Source organism: Perognathus longimembris, chromosome 26 (genome assembly GCF_023159225.1).
Source record: "Perognathus longimembris pacificus isolate PPM17 chromosome 26, ASM2315922v1, whole genome shotgun sequence".
Taxonomy (NCBI): Eukaryota; Metazoa; Chordata; class Mammalia; order Rodentia; family Heteromyidae; genus Perognathus; species Perognathus longimembris.
Genome location: NC_063186.1, coordinates 11015948 through 11027013, shown reverse-complemented (window position 1 = coordinate 11027013; position 11066 = coordinate 11015948). Strand labels below are relative to the sequence as shown.

The following is an 11066-nucleotide window of genomic DNA, read 5'->3' as shown; positions in this document are numbered from 1 at the left end:
CCCCGAGACCCGCTCAGCCGAACCCACACCCCATGCTCCTGTGAGTGTTCGTGTGTGTAGGCGTGTTGTGTTCTGTGTAGCTTTCACCTCACTGTATGGCAGTGATCCACTGTACATTGATACCATTTCTTTTTGTTTTTTGTTGCCAGTCCTGGGGCTTGAACTCAGGGCCCGAGCACTGTCCCTGGCTTCTTTTTGCTCAAGGCTAGCACTCTGCCACTTGAGCCACAGTGCCACTTCTGGCCGTTTTCTATATATGTGGCGCTGAGGAATCGAACCCAGGGCCTCCTGTATACGAATAAGCACTCTTGCCACTAGGCCATATTCCCAGCCCCTGTACATTGATACCATTTCTGTGTCTTTAACCTTCCATTTTTGGCTTACCTCAGGGCCAAAGTGAGCCAGCCCTACCCACGGATGAGCCCCCCACTGAAAGGACCATGAAGGCACGCAGACTGGAGCAGCTGGTGAACCAACTGGTACCCGCACTGCTGAGCGGAGACCCTTTCTTTCTTCCCTCCTTCCTGCACTGCTACAGGGATTTGGGGACCACCCAGCAGGTACTGGACCTGCTGTTCAAAGTGTAAGTGCCACCCCCCCCCCCCGCCATGTATAGAGAGGACTACCGACTCCCAGCTCTCTGGGCCTGTTTGCCCTTGTAGGGTCAGCCCTGGAGCGCTTGCCCTGGGCCCCACTGACATTGGGCCCGACAAATATCTCATTTCCAATTAGTGAGGGAACATTCTAGAGCACACCTGATAGACAGCCAGAGCGGGGACACTGTGTGCAGACGTGAGAGGCCGGGTGGGTAGACGTAGTACACAGGCATACGTGAAACAGGGACTATGAGGGGACATTCTGTGTAGCCTGTGATTCGGGGAGCAGCTGAGACACACCTCCCCTCTTGCTGCATGAACATTCCAATCTAGGAGTCGGCCAGAGTGTCTAGCTGTCTGTCCCGGGTGGGGGAGGACATTATAGAGGTGACACCACCCTCCCTGGCTTCTGTAGGTATGGGTACCTCCACCCTGGTCGTGAGGAGGATGAGCAAATAAAGAAGTGAGTGGACTTCGGGTGGCCAAGAGGACTTCCGTCTGCAGGCGTGGGAATCGGTGGGGAGCTGGGTTTGGAGAGTGGGGAAACGCTGTGTCCCACACCTCATGTGATTCCCAGGCCGAGGCCTGGGGCTTCCCCAGGGGGGGAGAGGGGGAGAGAACAGAACAGTGGGGTGTGCTCCCCTCACCCTGGTGCCCATATCCCTGTTTGCCAGGACCCTCTGCTCCATCCTGAGAACCTGGCTGGATCGACACCCTGAGGACTTCTGCCGGTCCCCCAGTCTGGCTAACCTGCATCGGCTGATGGACTTGGTGCAACTCCTCCTGCCTGCCTCAGACCTTGCTCTCCAGATAAAGCTTTTCCTACTCCACCTGAACGACCCGCTGCTCAGGGAGCCAGAACCTAAGGGTGAGGGGGAGGGGTGGGTCCCTCAGAGCCGGTGGGTGCCGGGCCCCCCCCCGCCCCGGGAGGAGACGGCAGAGCAAAGCAGGCAGGCCACGGTGCCTGGTAGCATGGGAACCCAGGGCCCCACCGCCGAGGCTTGCGTGGCTACCACACCACGGCCCTTCCTTTGCACAAGCAGACACGATCTGGCTTCCTCCTGTCCACCGCCACCTCAAGCCGGACTGGAAAAGTGAGTCCACGCTCCCTGGCCCTCCCAGGACCTGGGAGCTCCCGAGGCAGCTGCTGAGGGTGCGGGGTTCGTGGTGGTCGGGTCACTTGGGGTGCTGGTCCGTGCCACCTCGCAGGCTGCAGGCTTGTGACAGGCACACAAGTAGGCAGAGGGCACCAGCCTTCTGGGGCTCTCCAAGAGGGGACACTGAGAGACGGGTGTGGAACTGAAGCCTCTGGCTTTGTGGCACTTTTGCTCCCTCTCTCTGGACACCTGAGCTGTTTCAGGAGCAGGGTAGAGCTTTGGTGAGTGCTTGACCTGTGACTTCTTTACTTGGGAGGGTCGTTGATCCACAGAGGAAAGTCTGTGTCTGCACCACAGAATCATCACCTATCCTAGATACAGTGGCATGCAGAGGGCCTTGGAGAACGGTGCCCTGAAATGCAGGGGCAGCCCTGCGGGCTCAGGAGGACTCTGTGCGTAGCTCGATGTGTGTGTGGCCCTGGGGCTCTGGGCCGACAGCCAAGTCCCCTGTCCCCGTTCCAGCAAAGCCAATGATGCCGAACCCAGATGGCAGGGCCAACCTCGAGCAGCCACTCGGCGAGTCACCGAGGGTCACGTGAGTGTCACTGTCACCCGTGGAGGGTTGGAGGATCAGTGGGAGGAAGGCCCAAGCGTCAGGAGAGCCAGATGCTGCCCTTGGCTGATGTCCCCTCATCTCCTGGGGCTGGGGTTCGTCACCTGGGAGGAGATCTGCCCTGAGGCCGATCTCAAGTGAACATGCAGCCGCCCTCAGCCCAGGTGTGTGAGGACAGCTGGAGGCTGCCCGGGGTTCACCTGATCCTCCCACAGAGGCAGCGCACCCACCTGGAACTCCTGCCCGGACCTTGGCCTGGAACTCCTTCATGGTGCCCCCAGCATGGACCGAGGAGACAGTAAGGAGACCCCCATCTTTCCTGTGAGTCCTTTGGTGCCTGTGACCCACTCACCTCACTCCAGACTCCCCCGATCGGGGTGATTTTTGTCTCCTGCCCTGAGCCACTGTTGGGGCGGTGGGCATTGGGCCCCACTCCGGGAAGCTGGTTTGCACGAGGCCACTGAGTGTGACACAGCTGGCACGGGCCGGGCACCGCACGGATGGCTTTTCCAACTCACGATCGCCAAGCTGGGCAGCAGCCCCTGGCACCCGCCATGATACCCACAACCCAGCTCCGAGGAGGAGCCCAGGGACACCAACTATGTGGTCCTGCACTTTCAGCCCAGCTCTGCATGATGTGGCCATGGGGTGCCTGGGGGGTCACCTAGAGCTCAGCTGAAGAAGGGATTCCGCAGCCTGAGGAGGGGGCCTGGAGGCCATGCCCTCACCCCCGGCCCATTCCACCCCAGCTTTAATATGCTGGAGTCGGGGTCCCCTCCCTTGGCTATCCAGGCTTGTCTTACGGGGTGAGCACACAAGCTGGCTCTGAGTGTGCTCACAGAGAGTCGGCCTAGGGGACTACCCTCCATTCTGAATTTGTACCTGAGGAAGGCGTCAGGGTGGGGGGGGACCCCCAGAGACGGGGGCTGCCTCAGAGGCCTCCAAGGAAACCCCACTTCTGACCCAGTGGAGAGAGCTGGTGAGGACTTCTTGGTCATGGGTCAGAAAAACCTTTGGGGACACGGGGAGTCTGTGGCCAGCACCCACCATGGTGTTTTTTGTTTTGTTTTGTTTTGTTTTTTCCTGGATGTGTTGGGGGTGGGGAGCAGACATGAAGACTGGAACTTAACCTTCAGACTAAGGTAGGGGAGCTGGGGTCCCCGTGATGCTGGGGGCCTCAGAAGTCGGCATATCTGTTAACTCTAGGAGAGGGCTCAGAGCCCTGGTTACAAAGATGGTGCGGAGCCTCCTGTCCTGAGGAAGTCAATCCTCCCTACCCAGACTCTCGGAGACACAGTCAGGCCCCTCCTAGGCTCTGCAGCTGCTGGCTTAGCGAGCACTCCCCTCCCCTGCCCTGCCCCTGATCTAGCCTCTCTCCCCAGCCCTCCACATTCTCTCTCCACTCGGACGAGAAGGTGCAGTACACCCTGGTGGACCAGGAGAAGACCCAGGCCCTGCAGTGCACCAGGAAAGACTTGGCGGAGATGCGGAGGTCTCGGGGCCCTCCCAAGGGCACCACCAGCCTGTGATGTGGACCAACACCTTAGGACGCCAGAGACTCTTGGGGGGCATGTGACTTCAGAAATGCAGCTGTTAATCAGCTTCCCCACTGCACGTAGAGAAGCTGGGCCCTTGCTGGGCTGCCTCCATGCTGCTGAGTTAGGAACTGGCTCTGCCCTCTTGGCTCTGGGACCTTTAGCTGCCTGAGAAATGGGACAAGGATGGCTGAGCCCGATCGGTGGCTGTGTGAGGACACTGCTAGCAGCCAGACACACTGCAGAAAGCCTCAGCACTGGGAAGCCATCCCTTCTTTCCTCCTCTGAAGGCCTGCTGGGCTGGTGACTTTCTGGGAGACAAGGAGCAGGCCAAGCAGGCCTCAGCCTCATTCCTCAGTTTCCCTTTCCTTTCCTTTTCCCTGTGCTTTCCTCTTTCACTTCCTTTTTTTAATATAAATGTTTGTTGAACAAGACGGTATGGCCTACAGATACCTTTCATTCCGACGCAAAAACTATCATGGTGTGTCTTTGAGGGCTTCTCAGAGTATAAGAAACCCCAACCTTTATTGATCATCCTTGTATAAAAAACGATTTCAGAGTTCTAGAGTAGATTTAAAGCCCACGAAGAATTTGAACTGTACATATTTTGTGCTTGGTGGCAGACCAACATTATTTCTTTGAATTTTCTTAATTGTTATTAGAAGGTGATACACAGAGGGGTTATAGTTCTGTTATTCAGGTAATGGGTTCACTTGGAGCAGGATTCAACAACTGCTCTACCCTGGGGTCCATGCCCAGGCAGGGTCAGCCCCGCCACCTACCAGACCAGTCATGGGCCAGTCCCCAACTCCTGGAATGTCACTCGTACTTTTCCTCCCTCCAACACCAAAGTCCAGGGACACAGGGAGCAAAGGGGCTGGAAGCAGCCATTGTAGCCAGTGGCCCAGGCCTGTACCTACTGGATACAGAGTAGGAAGGTGGGTGATGGATCATGGCTGATGATGGCTGCACCCCAGGGTGATTGGTCATCCCCTCCCTCTTTCACCTCCCCACTCCCATGACCCCTGTGTAGGCTGGCTCACCTCCTTAGGTGAGGATGGGGAGGTGTCAGGCCCAGATGGGACTCCTGCTCCTGAGGGATGCGGCAAACCCGCCACCTCAAACTCTAAAGAAACAACTAGGCTAGGGCAACCGCGACTGCTACACCAGACTTCCTCCCATCTTCCCTCCCTCGCTTGCTCAGCCCAGGAGGACGAGGGTACTGCCCTATAAAAGCAGAGACCATGGGGAGCACATTCTCCAGGACTGGTCCCTGGGTTTGATCTCCAGTACTACAAAATAATAATAATAACTTGTTTAAAAGTTACTGAGGGATGGGGCTGGGGATATGGCCTACTGGCAAGAGAGCTTGTCTGGTATATATGAGGCACTGGGTTCGATTCCCCAGCACCACATATACAGAAGTGGCGCTGTGGCTGTAGTGGCAGAGTGCTAGCCTTGAGCAAAAGGAAGCCAGGGACAGTGCTCAGGCCCTGAGTTCAAGGCCCAGGACTGGCAAAAAAAAAAAAAGTTACTGAGGGGCCAACACCTCACGTCTGCTGTCATCCCAGCTACTCAGGAGGCTGAGATCTGAAGGCCACCGTGAAAAGCCAGCCCGGGAAGTAAACTGTGTGCCTTGCCGCCAAAAGTCAGAAGTGGAGCCCCATCTGCTTGGTAGCCAATAGGAACTGACATGTGGGGGTCGTAGCCAGTCAGAAACGGAGAGTCTGCACCAGCCAATCAGCGCCCTCCTTTCTTTCTGGCGTCCTGCGTGCTGCCATGGATGCAGGAGGTGGGGTGTGGGGGAGGGCCTTCTTGGCCAGACACTTCCGGTCACCAGCCAATAGAAACAGAAACCTCTCAGCCAATCAGCGCGCCGCTCGTCTTCTCGCGTCTCGTGCGCTACCTTGGAAACGGACCGGGCGAATCCAAACGCAGAGGGGTGGGAGTCGCGCGAGGTCGGCTCGCGCTTGCGCAGTCCGCGCTGTCGGCCTGGTCTCTCCCCCTCCCTAGCCCGGACCAGTGGACCCGCCCGCACGGGGAGGCCGAGCCGCCGGGAGCCGCGGGGGTCGTGAAGTGGCGTCCGTGGCGTCTTTCCCGCCGAGGGTCGGGCGAGAGAGCCGGGGGCCTTCCAAGGGCTCGTTTCCCGGCTTGGCGTCTCCCTCAGCCGCCTCAGGTATCGGGCAACACCCCGGGTCGCTCTTTACGCCTGGCTCTCGGCTTTTCCTCCTCAAAACTCCGCTCCGTGGTGGCCTGGGGCCGAGGTCCCCGGGTCCCCGGACGTGGGTGAGCCGGGGTGGGCGGTGGGGAGAGGGGGAGAAGAAACGCGGGGTGCTCCGGTGTCGACCCCGAGCCTTGGCCCCGCTGGGTGGCGCCGGTGGGGTGAGATGGTGGGGTTTCCGGGGGATCCCCAGCTCCCAACCCCAGCCGTTCCCAGCCCCGCGGGGGTTCATTGATGTCAGCCTGCAAACGAGCCCCAGTGAAGAAAGCCCCCGTTGGGTGCTGAGCAAAGTCTTCCCTCGGAAAGGCCGGGTCTGCTCGGCTGGGAGGAACTCTTGATTGTTCACGACTGGGGCAGGAGTCCCGCCCCCTCCCCTCCCCGTTAAATAACAGGTGTGAGGGTTTTGTTATTGCCAGTCCTAGGCCTTGAACTCAGGGCCTGGGCACTGCCCCTGGCTTCTTTTTGAGCCACAGCGCCACTTGTGGCTTTTTCTATCTATGTGGTGCTGAGGAATCGAACCCAGGGCTTCATGCAGGCGAGGCAAGCACTCCACCACTGAGCCACAATCCCAGCCCTAGGGCTTCCACCTGCTTGCCATTAGTTCTTACCTGGTTCTGTGGGTCGGGTTTCATTCAGATGGTTTTTTGAGTGAATTTAAAGAGACTCAACAGACAAAACAGAGAAAGAGAAACAGACAGCACTATTCTCTCAGAAAGCAAGGAAGACTATGCTGCCAGCAACAACACACATTGGTTAGAAGAAGTTGCAAAGACATGTAAGGAGGTGAGAGCTAGGGACTGGGAATGTGGCTCAGTGGTAGAGTGCTTGCCTAGCATGCATGAAGCCCTAGGTTCGATTCCTCAGAACCACATCCACAGAAAAAGCTGGAAGTGACACTATGGCTCAAAGTGATAGAGTGCTAGTCTTGAGGGAAAGAAGCTCAGGGACAGAGTTCAAGCCCCAGGACTGGCAAAAGAAAAAAAAGAGAGAGAGCCAGTTGGGTGACTGTTTTGGGGGAGCAGAAAGAGTTGTGGAGATAAGACTGTGGGAGGGTTCCTTGGGTGTCAGGTGCTGACTGTAGAGTGTCCCTCAATAGATTCATTTTGTGCAGTTTTCTGTAGTTGAGTTAATTTTCCAGGTAAGAAGTTAGTTTTGTTTTGGGGTGTTTGTTGTTGTTGTTTTGTGGGGTTTTTTTGGTGTGTGTGCACACATGGCAGTACAGGGTTGAACTCAGGGCATGGATGCTGTCCCTTAGTTTTTTGCTGCACTCAAGGCTTGGTGCTCTGCCACTTGAGCCACACCTCCACTCTTGGTATTTTGCTAGTTAATTGGGCCTAAGTATCTTTCAGGAGCTGGGCGCTGGTGCCTCTTGCCTATAATCCTGGCTACTCAGGAGGCTGAGATCTGAGGATCATGGCTCAGAGCCAGTGAACCACTGAAAAGCCAGAAGTAGAGCTGTGGCTCAAGTGGTAGAATGCTAGCCTTGAGCCCAAAAGCTCAGGGACAGCGTGCAGGACCTTAAGTTCAAGTCCAGACCAAAAGAAAAAAAAAATCTCTGGGACTTTCCTGTTCAGGGTGTCTTGAAACTAGGAGCTTCAGATCTTAGCCTCCTGATTAGCTAAGAGTCAGAGGTGTGAGACACTGGCATCTGGTTAGAAATTTTTTTTCCCTCTTCTTCTAGTCTTGGGGAATTGAATTGAGCCCATAACCTTACACCTTTCTAGGTAAGCACTGTACTACTAAGCTACATCTCCAGCCCAAGATCTTATTGAAAGAAAATTGAATATTTATGACTTGCCAGTTCATTAGTCTTGCTCATTATATCATGATATATGGACCTTATTATCCATAGTTATGTTCATTATTTATAATTATGAGTGAGATTTATAAATGCCTTATTTGCATATTGAGCTCATTTGCACACTTATTTGCATTTGCATCCATATATCATTCATCCAGCTTATATTTCTCAGCGTTCTTTCTTTTTCTTTTTCTTTTTTTTTTTTTTGGCCAGACCTGGGGCTCGGACTCAGGGCCTGAGCACTGTCCCTGGCTTCTTTTTGCTCAAGGCCAGCACTCTACCACTTGAGCCACAGCGCCACTTCTGGCCATTTTCTGTATATGTGGTGCTGGGGAATTGAACCCAGGGCCTCATGTATACGAGGCAAGCACTCTTGCCACTAGGCCATATCCCCAGCCCTCTCAGCGTTATTTCTGTTTTCTTTTTAGGAGCTCAAGATGCTCTCTTACCCTCTATGAGGAGTCACCCCAGCAATGGAAAACTTCATTCTCTATGAGGAGATTGGCAGGGGAAATAAAACAATTGTCTATAAAGGGCGGCGGAAGGGGACAATCAACTTTGTGGCCATCCTTTGTACGGAAAAGTGCAAAAGACCAGAAATTACCAACTGGGTAAGTGTGCTGTGTTTCCATCTGTCTTGGGAGAGGAGGCGGGCCGATCAGAAGAGCGACTAGCAAAATGCCAAGTGTGCTAGTGGACACCTGTAATCCCAGCAGCTGGGAGGTGACAGGATGTCAAGTTCAAGTTAGACCCCATCTCAATAAACCAAAGGCTGGGAATGTAGCTCAGTGGTGGAGCACCCCCTTGGTCCAGCATGCACAAGACCCTGGGTTTGATACCCACAACCACCAACAAAACAAAACGAGAGAGAAAAAAGGTAATAAATGAGGCCATTGGGCTTGGCACCATGGTTCACCCCCATAATCCTAGCTACTCAAGAGGCAGAGATCCGAGGATCAGTGGTTCAAAGCCAGCCAGGGAAAGAAAGCTCTGAAAATTGTTGTTGGTCATGGATCTTGAACTCAGGGTTTTATGCTTTCCTTTCACTTTTTCACTCAAGGCTGGTGCTCATCACTTGAACCCCACCTTCACTTCCAGATTTGTGCAGCTTAATGGGAGAGGGGGTTCTCTTCCCATTTGTGTGCCTGGGCTTCGAACTGGGATCCTCAGAGCTCAGCCTCCCGAGTAGCCATCCTAACAGGTGTGATGTTTGTAAAGATCATGCATTGTTAGCCTGTTTCCCTATGGCCAGCATTCCTCACCCTACTTTCTAATGTTTGGAAATAAATACATTACTTCATTTAAAAAAAAAATCTCCTGATTACACAGTCAAGTAGGCTTTACGATCAAGTGTTCAAAAACTTTTTTTCTCCTCTCTTCCCGGTAGGTCCGTCTCACATATGAAATTAAGCACAAGAATATTGTGACTTTTCACGAATGGTACGAGACCAGCAATCACCTGTGGCTGGTGGTAGAGCTCTGCACAGGTGAGAGTGGGCGCCAGGTCTTGCGAGAATTGCCGTGAGCGTATTCATACCACAGTCTAGTGTATTCCTCGAGCAGATCAGTGACCCTTGTGGTGTTCCTCATGTGTGGTGAACAAGGCACTTTCTTTTTTTTTTCTTTTCTGCCAGTCCTGGGCTTTGAACTCGGGGCCTGAGCACTGTCCCTGCCTTCTTTTTGCTCAAGGCTAGCACTCTGCCACTTGAGCCACAGCACCACTTCTGGCCGTTTTCTATATATGTGGTGCTAGGGAATCGAACCCAGGGCTTCATGTATACAAGGCAAGCACTCTTGCCACTAGGCCATATTCCCAACCCATGTGTGGTGAACAGATTAGGAAGAATGGGAGCCCCTCACAAGCCTGTAATCCCAGCTACTCAGGAGGCTGAGAGGTGAGGATCCTGGTTCAAAGCCTGCCTGAGCAGATAAATCTGAGACACTCTGCCAATTAACTTACCAGAAGCTGGAAAGGGAGATGTGACTCCGGTGGTAGAGCTCCAGCCTTGAGTGAAAAAGCTAAGGGATAGCTCCCTGGCCCTGAGCTCAACCCCAGTACTGGCACATACACAATCAGAAATCCATCTCGTCTTTGATTAAGATCTGCACTGTTTTTGTAAGGAAACAATCATAATGGCAGCTAATACTTATTCATTGAAACTGATTAAAGGACTATTGAGCCAGGTGCTGGTGGCTCACACCTGTAATCCCAGATGCTCAGGAGGCTGAGATCTGAGGACCGTGGTTTGAAGCCAACCCAGTCAGAAAAGTCCATGAGACTCTTTTTTTTTTTTTTTTGGCCAGTCCTGGGCCTTGGACTCAGGGCCTGAGCACTGTCCCTGGCTTCTTCCCGCTCAAGGCTAGCACTCTGCCACTTGAGCCACAGCGCCACTTCTGGCCGTTTTTTCTGTATATGTGGTGCTGGGGAATCGAACCTAGGGCCTCGTGTATCCGAGGCAGGCACTCTTGCCACTAGGCTATATCCCCAGCCCGTCCATGAGACTCTTGATCTCCAATAAAATACTCAGAAAAAGCCAAAAGTGGCACTGTGGCGCAAGTGCTAAAGTGCTAGCCTTGAGCACAAAGAGGCCCAGGGACAGCGCCCAAGCCTTGGGTTTGAACCCCAGGACTCGCAAAAAAAAAGGACTGTTGATTCTAAGAGCTTTTAATAGCAGAGAAGGAATGAGGGAAAGATTGAAACCCCACATGCCAGACTCAGAGCAGACTTGTCAATAATTTCCATCTCACATCTTCAATGTCTACCAAGAAAGAAGATGGATCCTATTTTCAACCCTCTTAGGTTAAAATAAATTCTTTCAAGTTGGATTCTCGTTGGTTCACACCTATAAATCCTAGTTACTCAGGAGGACACCTGAGGATCACAGTTCAGAGCTAGCCTGGGGTAGAAAAGTCCAGTAGGTGAGACTCTGTCTGCCATTAACCAGCCAAGAGCCAAAGGGTAGAGCACCAGCCTTGAGCAGAACGGCTAAGCAAAGGTGTGAGGCCCTGAGTTCAAGTCCCAGTGCTGGCACATACCGCCCTCCCCCCCAAAAAAGACAGAGCCTCATCCACCCTAGAACATTTTTTTTTGCCAGTCCTGGGACTTGAACTCAGGGCCTGGGTGCTGTCCCTGGCTTCTTTTTGCTCAAGGCTAGCACTCTACCACTTGAGCCACAGCGCCACTTCCAGCTTTTTCTGTGTAT

At 53.9% G+C, this 11066-nt stretch overlaps 1 protein-coding gene across 1 annotated transcript in view; it reads left to right on the top strand.

Moving 5' to 3' along the window:
- Positions 1-5755: 5755 nt before the first annotated feature.
- The window catches only part of Ulk4 (unc-51 like kinase 4), a 40267-nt gene continuing 34956 nt past the window's right edge, over positions 5756-11066 (top strand). Inside the window, exons 1-3 of the mRNA XM_048334488.1 lie at positions 5756-5952; positions 8292-8474; positions 9251-9350. Coding sequence (XP_048190445.1) covers positions 8337-8474; positions 9251-9350 — 238 coding nt within the window. The 5' untranslated portion in view covers positions 5756-5952; positions 8292-8336. The remainder of the gene's footprint in view (positions 5953-8291; positions 8475-9250; positions 9351-11066) is intronic.